This window comes from Callorhinchus milii, unplaced genomic scaffold (genome assembly GCF_018977255.1).
Source record: "Callorhinchus milii isolate IMCB2004 unplaced genomic scaffold, IMCB_Cmil_1.0 Scaffold2, whole genome shotgun sequence".
In the NCBI taxonomy this organism is placed as follows: domain Eukaryota; kingdom Metazoa; phylum Chordata; class Chondrichthyes; order Chimaeriformes; family Callorhinchidae; genus Callorhinchus; species Callorhinchus milii.
Window position 1 is genome coordinate 24454198 of NW_024704743.1, and position 20266 is coordinate 24474463.

The following is a 20266-nucleotide window of genomic DNA, read 5'->3' on the forward strand; positions in this document are numbered from 1 at the left end:
AGAGACAGGTTTGAAATAACTTCTTTCTAGAAATAACTTCTCCCTGTAACCTATGGGTATAAGGCGAGGCAATGGTGAGAGTGAAGTGATCTCACTTGTGCCAGCCTGGTCAGTGGTAGCACTTTCTCTTTTGAGTCAGAAGGTTATGGGTTCAGACAACACTAAATTACACCTGTATGGCGCCCTTCACGTCGGAAAGACATCGCAGGGTGCTGGACAATCAGGATTTGTTGGACCCGAGTTGTGGTCAGGAGGGGTGGAGAGTGGCCGAAGGCACGGCTGAAGAGGTAAGTCTTTAGACGGGACTTGAAGGAAGCAAGAGAGGGGGTGAGGCAGAGGGATTGAGGGATAGAGTTCCAGATTGTGGGGGCAGAAATGCAGAATGCCCGACCACCAGTGGTGTGGTGGGAAGTGCAGGGGACCTGAAGCAGGCCAAGTGGAGAGAGCGGACAAGCTGATATGGGGTTAGGAGTCCTGTAGAGCACTTGCCTGGCAAGCGAGAGACCTGCGTTCAATTCCTAGCAGGGTGAAACCTCGGGCAAGTTTCCTTACACTCCACACACCCGATTTTAAAAAAAATTGTTCACTTTAATCCACGACTGTTTGTGGGACACTGCTGTGTGCAATTGGCTGCTGCGTTTCGCCCACAAAATATACAGTCAATTCACTTTACAGTCTATTCTGTGAAGCGCTTTGAGACATCTAGAAGACGTGAAAAGTGCTATATCTAATAGGACTATTATTATTGTTATTAGGAGGTTGGAGAGGTAGGGAAGCAACCCCGCACCGGAACTTGAAATCAAATAGTCTAAGCTGACACTCCAATGCAAAGCTGGGGCTATGTTGATTTGTCAGAGCTGTTGTCCTTTGAATGAGATGTTAAACTGAGGTCCTGTCTGCCTGTTCAGGTGGATGTTCAAGATCCTATGGTACTATTCGAAAAGAGAAGGGAGTTTTTCCGGTGTCCTAGCAAACAAATCTCCCTAATAAAATTGGTCATTCACTCATCCCACTGTTTGTGGGATGTAGGTTTGAGCTGGTGTTACAATCGTGTTAATTACCACCAAGATTAGATAGGAAATTTATTTTAATTTTTAGCATTGGTAATTTTATCAACCAGACTAGACCATGTTCCTCTAGGTTGTGGAGAAGGTTCTGTTTACTCATATATAATAATAATAATCCTTGCATTTGATATAGCGCTTTTCACGTCTGGAGGACGTCCCAAAGCGCTTCACAGAATATACTGTAAAGTGAATTGACTGTATATTTGTGGGCGAAACGCGGCAGCCAATTGCGCACAGCAATGTCCCACAAACAGTCGTAGATTGAAAATGACCAATTTATTATTGTTTTTGGTTTTGGAGGGATTATTAGTAGGCTCTGTGTGGAGTAAGGAAACTTGCCCAAGGTTTCGCCCTCTGCCTGGAATTGAACTCAGGTCTCTCGCTTGCAAAGCGAGTGCTCTAACCACTGAGCTACAGGACTCCACCATATTCATATTCTGCACCTATACAACTAACTGGTGAAGGTGCTATCTAACAGGTTAATTACATACTTTGTAGACTTAGTTGTCTAGGAGCATAGTTATGTTTCCATAATGCTACGGTTATTATAGAGGGAAACACAGGTTCTAAGTTCAGGCAAAAGCTGAACAAACTACCATATACTGACAAAACCCTGGAGATTGTGGATTTCTCTAGATCCAAAAGTAGTATCCTTCAGAATTACCTGCGAGACAGTTTTAGAAGTGTGACAATTTTTTCTTCAGAATCAAATAATTTTGAATTCCAATGTCTAGCCTTACTATCTTTTGAAGACTAGTGTTACGTAAGCCTTACATCAAATGGATGAAAAGGAGCCATTTATGGTCTGATTATAGTGTACATTCTAAACACTTTAATGCTGAACATTGTTTCAATAATTACAGACTTTGTAATTAACAGACAAAAACTAATGGTGCAAGAAATAACTACGGCTGCCTTTTGAGTAGGAATATTATTTAAAAATGTGATTGACTGAGGTAACCATTTTTAAATTCTCTTTATTCAAAGACAAATATAATTTTCTTTTGTTTAAACAGAAATCGTGCAAAGAGACTGGGTGCCATCCTGACGGTTGTTAATACTGTGCCAGACGTGAATTTCAACTCAATGCTAGAAATACTGAATCATCAGTCTAAATTTTTAGAACCAACCAAACACCCGCCCCTTTGGTGAGTTTTCTTATAATGTATAATATAAATTGCTAATTGACACTTCTTTTGTCCTACTGAAAATAATTATTTTTTCCAGATTCTCAAAAATTAGAAACTTGTGGATATTTCAACTTTCTTGTTATCTCAAGTTATGAGACTAATTGATTGTGCATGCTGAACCTGAAACTCGTACATATTTGTGGTCTGTTATTAGACATGTTTGTAGTGAAACTGTGTGGAACTTACTTCAAGGGTTTTGGGGCTCAACTATTGGGAGAGATGAAGATGTGTATTTTTACCTCAAAAGATAAAAATGTGGTGTCAGGCTGGCTCAGTTAGTAGAATTCTTACCTCTTCATCTTAATTTTGTGGATTCAAGTTGTACATCAACATTTGATCTTGGACCGCCGATGCTGGACCGGGCGGGGCAGGGGATGTGGAACAGGCCAGAGCGTAGGGAGCGGATAGATTGATATAGGGTCAGAGGGTGACAGAGTTAGGGAAGGGCAAGGCTGTGGAGGGCCTTGAAGGCGAGGATGAGGATTTTGAACTTTATCTGCTGGGGGTTGGAGAGCCAGTGGAGCCGGGCGAGTATGGGGAGATGGAGTCACAGAGCCTAGTGCGGGAGAGGACACAAGCTGCAGAGTTCTGGATGATCTGCAGCTTGTGGAGAAGAGAGTCAAGAAAGCCGACAAGTTGGAATAGTCGAGCCGAGATGTCATGACTGCGTGGATAAGGGTTTCAGATGCCTGAGGGATGAGGAGTGGCAGAGCTGGGCAATGTTGCGGAGATGGGGGAAAACAGAGCTGGACATGGCACGGATGTGGGATAGAAAGGACAATTGAGGGTCAAACAAGATGCCAAGGTTCTGGATTCACTAGGTGAATGGGTTCCAGGCATGTTTAGTAGAATTTCAGGTATATTGATAAAATAAACAGTACTTCTTCCGGAAATAAATCTAAGGTAGTTTAAAAGGCAAATGCTTCAGAAATGCTATGCCACAATGATTCAGCAAATGTGTAGCGCTGATTATTTGAAACAATTACATCAAGTCCCTGGTAACTCCAAGGAGAAAACAAAACTCAGTGTGTAGCCTTCTCCAGCACAAAGTACTTCCTTCCAGGCTCATTGAATCCAAGCAATCTACCCAAACAGATGTTGCCTTGGTACTTAACTTATTAACGGAGTAAATGTAGATATCTTGACAGAGCAGCATCACTTTTGCAATATTCACCAGTGGATGCTGGTGTCAGCCATCAGGTTATCCATCCATGAACTTGCTCAATACCTGCAATAGAAGCTGATAGCATTCCCATTCTCAGGCAATAACTTCTGCACTTCCATTATTGAAAACTTCCTGAACGGTTGCATTTCTCAATACACAAATAAATGTGTTACAAATTGTTTCATGGAGAAAAGTACCCAACTTGCAACATATTGACATCTTCACAAGGCACACTTCAATAATTCAATATTCCGCCAATATTTTTAAATATATATACTCATTTTTATTTACATAACACAAATTAATAAGATAACCCTCTTACATAACTTGCTAAAATGTACCAAGTACAACTAACCCGTAATCCATTTCATTCTTATTTATTTGGCTACAGTTAGTTTATCAATTTAAGTTTCTAAGTGTTTTTAAAAGGGCTACCTTGATAAGGAATGTATTAGAATTCCTGTTGACCCACTGTTTGCTCTACAAATAGTTCAAATCAATATTGTGATCTCTTGATTTAACGTGACATACTTATTAAGGAATCTGATTAAGGAATACTGCAGGTTTACCTCCCCACACAGAGCAGAAAGTCATAGGTTCGAATACTTGTTTGTGCAGAGTTGGTTGAGCAGAAGTAGAGCACTGCTCTATTTGGCCTCAACGTTTTTGCATGAAGAAAGGGTTCTTCCTGATTGCTATGCAGAGACCCCTGCTGCTGGGTGTGGGTATGTGCACCTTGGCCGCAGCAAAAAAAACATTCGCTGGTAAAGCTCACGCATGAATAATGATAATTTATCATCTGTGGAGCATACCTCAAGAGAAGGAAAAAGAAATAAAGTGACTGTAGGAAAGGTGGAATAGAGGGAAGAACATAGGTGGGGGGAAAACAAAAAAAGTGTTATTTTTGATTAAACATGCATTATGCTGTGCTGTGCGCAATTGGCTGCCGCGTTCGCCCACAAATATACAGTCAATTCACTTTACAGTGTGTTCTGTGAAGCGCTTTGGGACGTCCTCCCGACGTGAAAAGCGCTATATCAAATGCAAGGATTATTATTATTATTATTATTATTATTATTATTAAGTCTATAGTTGTTTAGGATCAATATTAGAGTAATAAAAACACATAAATTCTGAGACGTTTCAGTGCCCTTGTGTATAACCTGAAAGCATACAAAACAATCTGGCTCAGGAATATAACTGTTTGTCTACATCTGCTGGTAGGCATTGCTTTTACAGCTTTTAGTTTTGTAAAAAAAAGATATTTGACAATAGTTTGCTGAAAAAACATTAGGTTTGAAGTGAATCTAATCTATTATTATGTGCCTCTGCAGGTTTAATATACTAAAATTGGAATGTTTAGTAGCTGATGACCCAACTGAAGAAATCACAAACCAGTTGAAGAAAATTAGATTTTTCCGAAACTTTACTTCACAGGCTTTACCTTCTTCTGAGGTAAAATTTGGGGAAACATAATTGCAACCATGTGTTTTTGCAGAAATTATTTATTTCATATAATGCAAGAGTCGACACTCCTCCAGATAAAACGTCATGGTTGTTTGTGGGACATTGCTGTGGCACAAATTGGCTGCTGCATTTGCCTACAAAATACACAGTCACTACACTTTACACTATATCCTGTGAAGTGCTTTGAGACTTGTTATATGTGCTGCCAGCAAATGAGCTTGGTGACTGAATGTATTGCAGGCACCAATAAAAAAAACTGGCACATGTCTGAAAAAATTACACATTTACAAAAAAGGGCAGAGCATATTTGGCAATATTTTTCAAATACTTTGTGTGATTAAGCATTTTGAAAAGTGCATGGAAATATTTATTGTAATAATAATGGCAAATACAAAGCTGGAATAACTGATACAGACTACATTAAGTATTGTGGCACAATAGCTCAGAAAGCAAATTTCTTTCTCCAACAATACTATTGTTCCTTTCATTTTTTTTCTTAACTCTGCACCATGCTGGGAAATACAGGATTAATTAAGCTCTTGTTGCCAACATACAGTAAATATATAACAAAGCACGCTTTTTAAGATTACAATAAAATTCAGTGATGTGCCATTTTTCATTAACAAATAATTACTTGCTTTGAGACATAACAAAAGATCTTTGTCCTCTTGATGAACAGATTTTCTTTGACTGTGTATGTTTACCGGATTGTGATACATCATACAGTGCCATTCGCAAAATAATCTTGGAGGTTCTTCGTATACATATCACTGGCATACGTGGATATTTCCCTTTTGTCTGGAATTAAGTGTACTGGAGAGATGCATCTTCCTTGTGTAATTCTAGAAAATAAGTAAACCCTGGATAACTCGTCATTCCAAAGGAAAAGGGCCCAGTGATGTATTATCCGATCTGACAAGTTAGACATGGAGCCTCACCTTATGTTCCTTGGCCCTCGGCGCTGCTCTCTCGCTCACTCAGCCGGCACCCACTGGCCGCAGACACAGCATCCGAACATGCTCACCAAACCTCCACCGAGCACTCACACCCACAGGTTAGGGTGAATGGACACAGCGCACCCCTCCAATAGACCAAAGGCCTCTGCGATGCTTCTCCGCCAAGTGCCCACGTCAGCATCACAGGATAGGGTGCAAGGCTTCTCCGATCCAGTACTCTAGTTGCAGTCAAAGCACCAAACAGCTTGAGAACATCATCTGGGGATCTAAACTAGACTGACTTAGTAATATAGCCCAGCAACCTGTTTGCCTTATTTATTAATAATAATCCCTCCAAAACAAAACAATAATAAATTGGTCATTTTCAATCTACGACTGTTTGTGGGACACTGCTGTGTGCAATTGGCTGCCGCGTTCGCCCACAAATATGCAGTCAATTCACTTTACAGTATATTCTGTGAAGCGCTTTGGGACGCCTAGAAGACGTGAAAAGTGCTATATCAAATGCCAGGATTATTATTATTATGTTTCACACTGTTTTAACACAGTGAGTTATGACTAACATCATTAGATCTGTTTCATCCATGCTTTTGTCACCTGCCTCGATTTCTCCAATGCACTCTTTGCCGGTCTCCCCAGTTCCACCATTCACAAAATCAAATTGATTCAAAATTCTGCTGCCCGTATTCTCACCCATACCAAACTCCGCACCCCTTCACCCAGGCTCCACTGATTCCCTGTTGCAGAACGGATCAGTTTCAAGATCCTCACACTCACCTATAAATTATTTCACACCTCCCTATCTCTCAAACTTGCTCACACATCGATCCTCTACCTATCCCCTTCGCTTAGTCATTGGTAAGCACTCTGAAGTTAAGCATGAAGGGCATTACATAAATGCTAATACTCCCCTCTGAGTCAGAAGGTCATAGGTTCAGGCATCAAAACTCCTGCACTAAACAGGTATTTTTCCCACTGATTTCACTGAAAAGCAGTAAAGTGATGTGGTTTAATCAAATGGGCATGAAAATGTAATTAAATGCAATGTTTGAAAAAATAGATTTGGGAACATTTTCAGATCAACACATAATAATTTTTATGCATTAAAAACATTTGGAAACTCTTAACTCTCATACTCTCATGGCTCGACTATGCCAATGCCTGCTTGTCCCTTCCCAATTCTTTCCTCCACAAGCTGCAGATCATCCAGAACTCTGCACCTCGTGTCCTCTTCTCGCACCAGGCTCCATGACCCTATCACCACCACCCTCACCCGGCTCTACTGGCTCTCCAACCCCCAGTTCGAAATACTCATCCTATACAAATGTAATCTTCTTCTTGTTGAATCCTTTCAGTACAATGGTTTCATTTCAATTATATTTTTCTGAAATAAAGTGTAGGTTTTAGTCATTTGTGAAAGAACTGGGAAATCATTCTCATATTCAGTATATTGGGAGTCCTGTAGGTCAGTGGTTAGAGCACTCGCCTCGCAAACGAGAGACCTGGGTTCGATTCCCAGCAGGGCGAAATGTTGGGCAAGTTTCCTTACTCCACACACCTGTGTTTACCTAGCAGTAAGTAGGAACCTGATTGTTAGTCGATTAGTTTGCTTTTCCAGGAGTAATAATTCCTTCATAAAAAAATATTCACTAAATTCACGACTGTTTGTGGGACACTGCTGTGCACAATTTGCTACCGCATTTCACCCACAAAATATACATTCAATACACTTTACAGTATATTCTGTGAAGCGCTTTGAGATGTCTCGAAGATGTGATAAGGTGCTACATCAAATACAAGGATGATTATATTGTATGCAACTTATATATTTTCTTGCATTGGATTTAAATAATTTTCTTTGAATTCATTCTTTCAGGAAAGGTTGTGTCTCTTGGTGGTTTCACTTTCAGCAGATCAGCTTCTCACCCTTGCTGTTCAGGATGCTCTTCTCTTTATCATGGAAAATATTTTCAAGTGCTCTACAAAACACCTGATTCAGTGGTACCAGTATAAGCAAATACCCTTTACACTTATTTATTGAATGCAGAAAAAGTGCATAAGTATTGCCGAGAATACAATATATATGTAAAAGTACACTCTTTAGTGTGCGATTTAACAATGTGCTTAAGGAGAATTTTCCTTTCGTATGTTTCCATAATAATCCATAATCGAAAATAAAAGTGTGACCTGGCAAAGGAAATGTATATTTTTGTACAATTAGTCTCTTTAGAGACATTCGGTGGGAATGGTTGCATTTAAATTTTCCTTAAACTTCATCCTACTACAGTTATTTTCATGATAATTTGCAGTATAAACTATGTTCAGGAATCGTGAATTATGATCAATCCTATTCCTTAGCCCATTTTAAGGAGTGGTTTCAAAAGCACTTAAATTTCCATAAATCCAGGATCATCATTGATAGATTTAAGGGGGACTTAGAATTTTCTCAAGATAGTTGTTATACAAGGAACTTTTTACCCAAGGAGTTACTGAAGCTGAGACTACTAAACTTTAAAAAGAAATTGGGAAACATTTAAGATTGATATCAGCGGGAATGTGGAAGGAGCAGGGAATTGAAATTAAAGCAGTTGGATCCAATGGAGGAGCTGGCACCCTTTACTAAAATGGATGTATAATCTAGATACATATTTATGGAGATTATGAATCATTATTTCAAGTGAGGCAGTAAAGATTGTAAGATTTGGATAATAATCATGATGGTACAGTAAAAATGAAATTCATGAGAAGAAACTGCTAAATGTAAAGATTGAGTGCAGATATTCAAAATATTGTGATCATGCAGTGAAGGATTTCCTTTGGCACAGTTTTGAATTATAGAACCAAACAGTTAATTGGATTTGTCATAACAAGGGGAAGTCGCTGAAGGGAAGGAGGGCTCCAGCCTGCACTGTTTGAGCATCCCAGAAAATACGTACAAATTATAGTACAGCCCGACCCGAGCCAACCCCCCAAAATGCCCCAAGTTCTACTCTGCCTCCCTCACCCCTCCCACCTCTCCACTACTTTTATCAACCTTTATCCTTCTCTCACTGTCCTCCTCGTCTTCTCTCTCTCCAGGACTCCACCACTGCCTCCCTCTGCTCCACTCTAGGCATCCTCCGCCATGCTCATTGTGGCACACGTCAACGGTTGTCCCAAAGGAGCCATCGCGACTGTCCCATCACCCACTCTCTCCGCAAGACCTTCCCCTGCCTCCACACAATATGTTGGCTATTCCACCGTAGCATCTACTTTTTGTAATAGAAATACACTAGTTGCAACCAAGCAACAAAACAGCAATTTCCCATAGCTGGAACATGTACTGAATCTAGAATAACTGGACACGTGATTTGTAGATGTGGGCTGGATTATAGGGATATTACAGTCCGTTTGCAAGAGCTAAATTATGAGTCTTCCAAAACCATTCTCAGTACTAACTCCCACCAGTATCTGTAGCAGCCTGAAAAGTCATGGACAATGTGCAGACAAGAATGTTATGCCTTCCATGCTGAAACAGGAATGTAGCAGTGAAAGGAAAAAAAAAAGTAGCAATTAATCAGATTTTAAAAAAAATCAGGTCTTAAAAGAGGCAAGTACTGTAGTTAACGAGGCAGTTACAATTATTTGAATTTTTGTAACTTGCTCGCTACCATTTAATAACAGCATATCAAGAACACATTCCAGTTAAGAAACGTCTGAAATGTGTTATTTTGCATAGATATTTGAATTCTCACAAATTTAGCAATTAAAATATTTAAAAGTATTGTTCCACAACTTCAAAATTTGCTTCAAAACATTATGTAAGCTACAATATACTCCATTTGTGGAGCTGTTTCTGCATTTAGAGATTGTGCTTTGGTCTTTCACAGATACAATAAAGAAATCCGGCCATTAGAATTTTTAAGACTTTCTTGCAAGGAAGTTTAAGGATACCCATCCAAGGTTACTGCTATAACTACAAAAGTTTTAGATCTTTTAACATATTCAGTTCACAAAAATAAAGGTCGAATAGATAAATCTTGCTTGATTAGGACAGTCACAAAATTCTAAAGAGATTTGTATTTAGCATTTGTAACAAACACACCATCCGTAACAAACAACAGCTTGCATTTATATAGCACCCTTCCCGTGGGTAACGTCTCAGAGCTCTTTAGCGGTGGTGGAGGTCGATGTTAAGATGAGGGGAGGTTAACGGAGATATGGTCAAACATCCAGGTTTGTAATACTGGTTAATAATGATTTTTTGTATTAAAATAACTGAATGCAAACATCAACATCAAAAAACTGATATAAACAGATAGGAATGAGAAATATAATTTATATTAAGATGCAGGAGTTGAGGGAATATTAACTACATTTATGGACGATTCATAAATAGGTGTTAACAGCAACAAAGAATGTAAAAAGCTACAGGTAGACAGATTAGTGGAAAATGAAGTTCAATATAGAAAAATGCAAAGTTTGGAAGAAAGAATAGGGAGTGGAATTAAACCCTGGAGAAGAGATGTTTTAAGACAATGTAAAGGAATGAAACAATTGTAAGAAACATTCTGCAAGTAGGTGATTTGTGGACATGAGGGCATCAATTCAAGATTGTGAATAGAGTGTAAAAGGACATTTAGAACTTCTTCCAAAGAATTGTTTGGGTATGGAATAATTTGCCATGGTGGCTGTCTGAACAGTCATTTGTGAATTAAAAAAAAGAATTGGACAAACGCATGCCAACATGATATTGGAGCATACGGGGAAGGAGTAGGGAATTTTGGATGAATGGCTTCTTGGAGGAGAAAAATAATAATTGGCTGAATGGCCTCCTCCTGCGTCCCACATTTCTATGGTTCTACATGTTTTTATTGGATATATTTAACTTTGTTGATTTTACTAATTTGTTCAAAATGGAAAGTTAAATTGAAAGACCATGTTGAAACTTAAATGTTCAGTAACTGCAACCTGCTTCCAGTTTACTGGTGTTTTCACAACTTGAGCCAGTGGAGTCCGATAGCTCAGATGTTAGAGAACTCGCCTCAAAAGCAAGTTCAATTCCTGGTAGGGTGAAACATTGGGCAAGTTTCCTTACTCCACATGCCACCGTTTAGCTAGCCTTAAGTAGGAACCCCGTTGTTAGTCGATTGGCAGATCGCTTTTCCCGGGGTAATAATTCCTTCAAAATAATAATAATAAATTGGTCACTGAATCCACAATTGTTTCTGGGACACTGCTCTGTGCAATTGGCTGTGATTTCGTTCACAAAATATGCATTCAATTCACTTTACAGTATATTCTGTGAAGCGCTTTGAGACATCTCGAAGACATGACAAGGCACTAAATGAAATGCAAGGATTATTATGTCTATAAAGGTTTTTGCTTGAATTGCAAAATAGAATTGTAAAACACATCCAACTCGTGAATATCTACAAATCTAGAATTCTTTGGACAAACTGAACATGTTTTGAAATAGAAAATAGCACAGAACAAAACTAGTTGAGATTGAAATAGCAAACTGTATTTGTTGCTTAAGAAGCTACATAAGTCAGCAAGTCCAAGAAGGTGAACTGAAATATTTATGTACATCTAAATCCTATTTTAATTTGGATTGAAACTCTTAAGCTCTATAAAGGTGAACATAAAACAATTTAAGTCAGTGAAAATACTGAAAGCACCACCCACCCAAAGCAAAAACATCATCCTTACAGCAAAGTGGTTGTTGTGTGCAAAGCCTATTTGCAAGGCAACAAATATTTTAAATTATTCATTAAAAATATCAATTAAGCTAAAATTATTCCATAAATTATTTTTTTTTTGACTTAGTGTGAGTCTTCAAATTATTTCTGTTTAATTGTCTTAATCGACTCAACTTTGGATTGGTTGCAAAGGTGAAAAAAATGTACAAAGAGAAAAGAGAAACTAATTGAACTCTGATAGAAATGTGACTTAAACCAACATTATGATAATATTCGTACTAATAATCTACTTATTCCACAGATTTGTAGTCATACAATGCTGTGAAAAGGTTGTGGGGGGAAAAAACTAATTGTTTAGAGACTGTTTAACACAGGGGCTGACACATTTAGCAATACTCTCATATTGTGTGAGAAATTTATGGGTTATAATCAGGCATGTACTACAATAAATATCTGAGAACACAGTAAATATTAAAGGTTCTGAACCAAAAAGCCTTATATATTGTGACAGATTGCTTTGGAATTGAAATGGGTTAGGTGGATGCAACTCTGTGCATCTACACATATTCGCACACTTCTCGGTCATCACCTCTAAACTGTACAGCATTATACACAATAAATCCATAATAAAGGCTTCAACTTTACATGCAGTCATCAAGAGGGGAAAAAACAGCTAAGAATATTTAATACCCCAAAGATTTTGCTTGTGGGTATCTACACAATGTTGAATGACATAAAAGCTTAAAAAAATATAAAAATACATTTTTTCAGAAATAAGCATTTAAATGCTACGGCAGAATGGTCTTTTTAAAAAGTCTGACATCTGTAAGATTCTCTAAAATTGGAAATGCCCTCTCTTAATGTGAGACGACTTTTCCTTTGGGTGAATAACGAGGTCTTGGCAAAGCTACAGAAAGCAGAGCCAGAGAATGTTAGGAATGACCTCGCAGACATGCCGATAACAGCAGAGTACAAGTCGATTCCGGCGACTACCATCTACTAGCTAAGTCTTGTCGCTAAACTCCTGAAACACCAAAATAGATACAGAATTTGCAGTCTCTGGCCACATGCTGACTATCGCTCACCTCCTCTATGACAGGGGCAGGGGAGAGTTACAAGTTATAAACATCAACAGTCACTGGCAAACATACGAGCTGTTAAAACACGGTGGTACCCTTCTCCGTGAGCTCCTCCTTGCAAAATGCAGTCACTGCATAATAAAAAGAAAGTAGTGCTGATAGCAGCAGTAAGGGAAAACTCCATTATATGTAGTGCGTCACTGTAAACATCTTCAATTGCAGAGAAATAAAATCTGTCCAAAAAAAGTTGAGGCGCTTTGGACTTACTTCCCCCCCATTTAAGGAAAGATAAGTTAACTTCACAGGAGTCCCAGGAAGTGCATTTTGTGTTCAGATTTGATATGCTGAGCCGATTGCAGTGGCACGGTCTGTCTCTTGGACAGTGGATGATGTCACATTATCTGGTTGTTCGTTCTCAGCCGATGGACTAGGAGTATATGGAGGTGGAGCATCACTCAAGCTGCAAGCATCGTAACCCTCTGGGACAGACAGAGCACGAGCGTCCTCAATACTCCCAGCAGTAGCATACTCTGTGTATGGCGGAGGCTTTAAATCATCTGCAGCAATAAGAAAATCCAAAGGATAAGATCATTCTCCACATTAAAACACTCAGAAATAGCATTTAAGAATTAAGTACAGGTTTTCACAATTGAGTAATGAATAAGATCTGAGATAAGTGCAAGTTGTCTATAAACAAAGCCTGTTGAATGAATGAATGAATCCTGAAAAGATTTGCCAAAATGAATTTGCACATTTTACTGCTTTCAACGTCAGCAGCACAAAGTGTCAGAGAATGTTTGCTCTATATTTACTTAAGCAGAGTTGGAGTCAGGATAATACAGGACAACCTTTATTGTGCTTTACTAGAGTGGAAGACATCTTAAAATACGAGTGCCTGTGGGCTCGGGGTTACTTGACGGGCAATAAATTCCCGTTGCGGACTGGCTAGTTTTCTGTGCGCCCACTGGGTGAAGGAAGCCAACCAGTCAGTCACAACTTGTATGCGTTTCTAGTGCTAGAACTGTCGTGGCCTGTTGACTGGTCCAGTTTCCTTGTTATTATATTAAGTTATATTAACAGTGACCCATTTGCCATTTTTCACAGTACTATTACAATATGAGATTTAATTTTATGGATCCAAAACACTATTATAAGTGGAGGGGGTGGGGGGAAGGGTGCTCTGTAGTAGTCAGTCAGCTCCATCTTCCAATAACTGCTCTTAGCAGTATTGAATATTGTGCTACTCTTAAATACAGTTTTGTTTCTAAACTGAAATCAAAGGCAGTTTCTTTTTGGTGAAAAGTAGATACCAACATAGTTTCACAATGGAGCTCCATTTCTAATAAAGGAAATGTTATCTTGGTGAAAATTAAAGCTATAAAATTTCTAAAGTACCCGTCTGACCTCTCGACACCGCTTCATATGGAGGTGGCACCTCCAGCTGGCTGTAGGAAGGAGCAGGAGGTAGGGACCCAGAGGGTTCTCCAATGGAGCCGTCATCTTGACCCCCATACCAACTATACCACATAGGACTCTGTAAAGAAAGCAATACACTTTTAACCAACATTGTTTTTTTTCGCTGAACCTGTCAATAAAAAGGTACTGAATTTCAATTTTAGATTTCAATTGCATCGTTTGCTCAAAAAGAAATGAAAGAGCAATAAAAGATATAAACATGCAGAGAAACTATTTTCATTTACTTAACTTCTTCCTCAGAAACTCACAGTCATCATGAGATGCTTGAAACTACAGACCTACCACAAATTCCACTGTTCCAATCAGATTTATTTAAAGGGTAAGATTGCTTTTGATCTGGACTGCATAGTACCAGGTAGGGGAGCACAGAGCTCTACAAAAAATAAATGAAGGGACAAACACAAGATACTGCAGTATAAATACTGCAATGAAGTAATTGGACCAATGCACCCATCACCCTTTGATTTTGCTGCTTTAGGATATACTATAGACTGAATATTACCCTATATAATATACAATTGACACCAGGCTGTCACAATCATGATATGAAAACAAAACTGGATTAAACCGTGCATCAAAGATTTAACCAATGACAGGAATCTTATAGCTTGAGTCTCATTACTGTCAGCTATTACTTACTATATTTGTTCCTCTACTGGTATAAACATATTATGTTTTGGATCTGTACACAATCATTATTCTGAGTTTTGCTGCAAATATGGCAGTTGCAGCTGAAGTTACAACCTCAACTGGTGGAACCATCGCTCATCGCCCACAAATAAACAGTCAATTCACTTTACAGTGTGTTCTGTGAAGCGCTTTGGGACGTCCTCCTGACGTGAAAAACGCTATATCAAATGCAAGGATTATTATTATTATTAAATGGGTAGGGATACATGTCTGAGCTGTGGGCAGGAAGATTTCATGCTAAATTGCACTGTTCAACAGAGTCTTGCAGGGGATTACTATTACCTGCTATCCACTAAAGGAGGGCTCAAAGATGCGCTTGTAGGATATCAACTGACCATTTAATGACTCTTGGGAAGGAAAGGGGATAAGGTAAATGAGTATCCTTGGGGCTGAGATGACATGCCTGGCAATGGAATATCAAAATCAAGTTGATCCTCTTGGGCGGTAATGGTAGTTTGGTTCCTGAGCCCGGCGAGTTTGTGGTACTCCATGTCACTGCTGATGACAGGTCAGCCAGCCTGACTCATCAACAGGACTCGAAGGGGCAAACCAGTCACTGTTGGCAGACATAGTTACTGTTAACGCAGCAAGCCAGTGCCCTAATGGATAGAGTGATCTTTTTTGGATAAACTGGAAAGCTTGGCAGACAGTGCTCTCAACGGTAAGCTATGTGGTTTCAGCTGGTTTAACTCCAGCAGTGCCCCAACACACACTCTGGGGTCCCTAAGTCTTCACTTGTCAACCTGCGCCTCATACTTTCTAGAATTAGGTAAGCAGGGTACATCCTTCGGGAAGAAAATAACACATTCCAGTCCAGACTACAAGGAATTTACCATGTGTAAGTAAAATGCATACGTGGAACTTGTCTGGTTTGGATACTCATAACAGAGCAGTAGATTTCTGAATGTGTTAATACACCTGGCTGACAAAAGAAAAATGTGGTGGTGGGGGAGAAGAAGAAAGTAGGAGGATAGACCAATTTCCATGGGGGTGAAGAGGAAGATAGGAGGAGAAGAAGATAGGAGGAGAGATCAGGGTTCATCAGGGTTAGAGTAAGGTAAAGAATACTGAGGTGAACTTTGCATTTCTTATATAAATAAACTTGCATTGATGTAGGGCCCTTTGTGCAGGAAAGCACCTTGGAGTGCCATAGTGGTGGAGGTGGTCACTGAGCAAGGGAGAAGGAGGTGACCATACGCATGGTTGAAGAGCTAGGTCTCTAGGTGGGATTTAAAAATAAAGAGGAGATGAGGCAGAGGGATTGAGGCAGGGAGTTCCAGAAATTAGGGACACTGCCACTGAAAGCATGGCCACCTGCACAAGAATTATTTCGGAAACCAGAAGAATGCCACCCTTGCTACTCTGACATGAGAGACTTCCGCTGGAAGTAGATTAAGCTACAGTGGCATTTTTGTGAGTGCGCATCACAGATTTCTTAATTTTAAAATAATCTCTATTACATGCAATGTTCTATAATTAATGCTGCAACTTGGGATATTGTAGTTACTTTGGTTGAAAACAATTTTTAAAAAATGCGAAGCATCTGTGTAAAATGCAGTGTTCAGTTTGTTAATTTCAGCAATGGTGTACCATCGATACTGCTCAGATTTCAGGGCTGTTTATATCAAATTACCTTCTTAGAACTTTGTTTAGACCCGGGAGAATATTTGATTTCAGAATGTCTTGCATCTACTCAAACATTTCCTGTAATTACCCAATTATAATTTTTCCACTTCCAGCATTTCTCTATCAAATGTTAAGACTGTTGAAATAATCACAATGGGATAAGCAAGTCGTGTTTCATCTCATGTGGGATAATGACATTTAATCTGATTTCACTTTTTACTGTGGCACCAATGTTCTGCCAACTCAGCATTCTTTAAACTGTCCCAACTTAATCCTGAGCCCAGAGCTGCAGTTTTTCTTGTTTTTTTTAAAAAGCAGAGATTCTGTATGGAAACTCTTGCTGAGCAATTTCCTTTCGCAAATCATTTAAAGCTACATTTGTGATACATGATTGCTTAGTTTTTTTAAAAAAATCTTCCAATATTTTTTCTTACAAGTGCAGATGCTCATCAGCATCATTTGTTGAATCAGACCTAAATGTTGATTTGAGTTGATTACCCATCAATAGGTCACACCAAGACAGACTGGTAGGAGACATTAACAAACAAGGCAAGCCTCTTTCCATTGCTCAAATTCCCCTTAGTCACCCCACACTGGGGTAATCCCAGCCTGGCACTGGCATTCTTGCCTCTGAGTCAGAAGGTTGTGTGTTGAAGAATCATGTTGGGATTGGAACATATATGGTCCATGTTCATAATCCAGTGCATACATGGAATTCTCAGTTGGGGCCCCCTGAATGGTTACTTTATCCTTCAGATGAGAAGTTAAACTGAGGTCCCCTCTGCCCATTCAGGTGGACGTTAAAGATCCCATTGCACTATTTGAAAAGAGAGGGAGTTTCTCCCAGTGTGCTGGGCAATAATCCCCTAGATAAAACTGGTCACTCACTTCAAGGTTGTTTGTGGGACATTGCTGTGTGCAAATTGGCTGTTGTACACTTTACAGTAATATCCTGGGAAGAACTTTGAGATGTCTCGACAACATGATAAGGCGCTAACTCAAATGCAAGAATTACTGTATTTTACTTTGGAGAATTTCTCACTGTTGTGCAAGATAATGAATATCAGTTGGAAATGGATGTCATTTAGCTAGGGACAGTTTCTACCAACCAGAACTCAAATCCATGTCTTTTGGACAAGAAGTCTGCATTCTGTTGTCTGAGCAATCAGATTGAAAAGCACAGCCAGATCTCATAATGTCAATGGCAATACAATTTGCATATCAGAGTTATAATCCGCATCTTTGGCAGCATAGCAGTACTATATCTTTCATGCAGCCCAGAAATAGATATCATGATTTTTTTTGGTCAGCCAATGCCTGACACTGGTGGAAACTCATCACCGTGCTTAAGAGTATCCAAACTGAGAATTCTATGTATCCCACTTACACATGGAAATTCCAGAGACAGATTGTTGGAATGTAATGTGCACTCTCTCCCTGGAGGGACACATCCCGCTTTACCTAATACAAAAAGCATTATACGCAGGTTGGCAAGAGCCAAGGCTTGGGGACCCCAGAATGTGCGTTGGGGTACTGCTGGAGTCTAACCCGCTAAAACCACATAGCTTGCCCTTGATAATAGAATCATAGAATTATACAGCACAAAAGGAGGCCATTCGGCCCATCGTGTCTGTGCTAGCTCTTTGAAAAGAGCTATCTAAATCAATCCCACTCCCCCGCTCTCTCCCCATAGCCCTGCAAACTTGTCGTCACCAAATAATTATAATAATATAGCGCTTTTCACGTCTTCTAGATGTCTCAAAGTTCTTCACAGAATAGACTGTAAAGTGAATTGACTGTATATTTGTGGGCAAAATGCGCAGCCAATTGCACTTAGCAGTGTCCCACAAACAGTTGTGGATTGAAGTGACCAATTTATTATTGTTTTTTTTTGAGGGATTATTATTAGGCGTGTGGAGTAAGGAAACTTGCCCAAGGTTTCCCCTGCCGGGAATCAAACCCAGGTCTCTCGCTTGCAAAGCGAATGCTCTAACCACTGAGCTACAGGACTCCACATCTACCTCTCTCTTAAAAACTGTTATCGAATCGGCTTCCACCACCCTTTCAAGCAATGCATTCCAGATCTGAACAATTCGTTGTGTAAAAAAAATTCTCCTCTCCTCTGCTTCTTTTAACAACTATTTTAAATCGGTGTCCTCGGGTTAACGACCCACCCACCAGAGGAAACAGTTTCTCCTTGTTCACCCTATCGAATCTCCTCATAATTTTAGAAACTTCTATTAAGTCTCCTCTTAACCTTCTCTGCTCTAAGGAGAATAATCCTAGCTTCTCCAGCCTCTCCTGATAACTGAAGTTCCTCATTCCTGGTACTATCCTGGTAAATCTCCCGTTTGCACCCTCTCCAATGCCTTGACATCCTTCCTAAAGTCTGGTTCCCAGAGCTGAACACAGTACTCTAGCTGAGTCCTAACCAATGTTTTATAAAGGTTCATCATAACTTCCTGACTTTTGTATTCTCTGCCCCTGTTTATAAAGCCTGGTATCCCATTTGCTTTTTTAACAGCTTTATCTGCCTGTCCTGCCACCTTCAAAGATTTGCTTATATGAACCCCCAGGTCTCCCTGTTCCTTCACCCCTTTTAGATTGGACCATCAGCTTATACTGGCTCTCCTCATTCTTCCTCCTAAAATGCATCACTTCGCATTTCTCCACATTAAACTCCATCTGCCACGTGTCTGCCCATTTTACCAGTCTATCTATGACTTTTGGAGTCTGCTACTATCCTCACTGTTTACTACTTTTCCTGCTTAGTATTAGCTGCAAACTTGGAAATTGTACTCCCTATAACCAAGTACAGGTTATTTATATACATCAAAAACAGCAGTGGTCCCAATACTGACCTCTGGGGGACACCACTGCACACTTCACTCCAGTCAGAAAACAATCGTTCACCACCACTCTCTGCTTTCTGTCTCCCAGCCGTCCTGTATCCATGTTGCTACTGTCCCTTTAATACCGCGGGTTTCTATTTTGTATATCACTGTGTAGCAAGCTGTTCCGCTTCTTGTCCAGCTGGGACCACCCTACTAGTTAGGGCTTTCGCTTGCAGGGTTAAAAGGAACTAAGTGGGATGACTCCTTGCCCCCATTGACTAGTCTGCCCTTCTAATTCCTGCCGATGAGCCAGACTGGTTATGCTGTCATCAGCAATGCCCTGGAATACTGGGGATCCGCCTGGCTCAGGAACCGGACTATCAAGACCACCACAAAGGGCTGGTTTGTTTCTGATATTCTGTTGCCAAACATGTCATCTTGGAGCCAGTTCAGCTCCAATGAGACCCAGCTTACCAAGTCCTCACTCAGTACCAGCTGCTTAATCATGACATTTACTCATTCTTGGATCGGCTGTTGTGAAAATCCTTCATCTAATAGGAGAGGTAAAAAAACTATTTAATCTACAGGATTCATCAGGCACTTATTAACATCAAATAATGCTCCTAGTGCCTGAAGAAAAATGTATTTGTAAATAAACATCAACTGGGGTCCGGGGGGAGAGTTAGTGAAAGAGAAACAAAGAAGTCGATAAAATGAGAGGAATTCATGGTGAAACATGAGTGCATTTAAAATGTTTAGTTTTGTTTTGTGGAAAGCCTCACCTAAAGCAGCAGATTTAAACACGGATTACAAGTCTGCGCAAACCAAATCCCATCTGTGGTACTCCTTTCACTCCAGTGATTTAAGTCTATGCTGACCTAGTTGTCCTGGAGACTATTTGTAACTTTATATTCCACATTTTGAGTTTGGGATTTATTGCTTATAGTATTTAAGTGAGAACATTTTAACATAGAGACTTTATTTTCTAAAATTGTCCATATCGCTAAGAAAAATGTTCAAGAAGCATATAGCTAC

General features: G+C 39.6%; 2 protein-coding genes across 3 annotated transcripts in view; one reads left to right on the forward strand and one right to left on the reverse strand.

The window, feature by feature from the left end:
* Positions 1 to 8685, forward strand: part of LOC103176330 — a 35215-nt gene extending 26530 nt beyond the window's left edge. Inside the window, exons 16-18 of the mRNA XM_007889787.2 lie at positions 2084 to 2215; positions 4757 to 4877; positions 7722 to 8685. Of these exons, the coding sequence (XP_007887978.2) occupies positions 2084 to 2215; positions 4757 to 4877; positions 7722 to 7886 (418 nt within the window). The 3' untranslated portion in view covers positions 7887 to 8685. The remainder of the gene's footprint in view (positions 1 to 2083; positions 2216 to 4756; positions 4878 to 7721) is intronic.
* Positions 8686 to 11326: 2641 nt separating this feature from the next.
* si:dkey-118j18.2 overlaps positions 11327 to 20266 on the reverse strand; it is a 35005-nt gene continuing 26065 nt past the window's right edge. The window contains exons 4-5 of one of the 2 annotated variants that reach the window (XM_007889682.2): positions 14010 to 14139; positions 11327 to 13162 (exon numbers count right to left, since the gene is read on the reverse strand). In XM_007889682.2, coding sequence (XP_007887873.1) covers positions 12936 to 13162; positions 14010 to 14139 — 357 coding nt within the window. In that variant the 3' untranslated portion in view covers positions 11327 to 12935. Of the gene's footprint in view, positions 13163 to 14000; positions 14140 to 20266 lie in introns of both variants that reach the window. The other variant, XM_007889679.2, reaches the window with a different exon arrangement.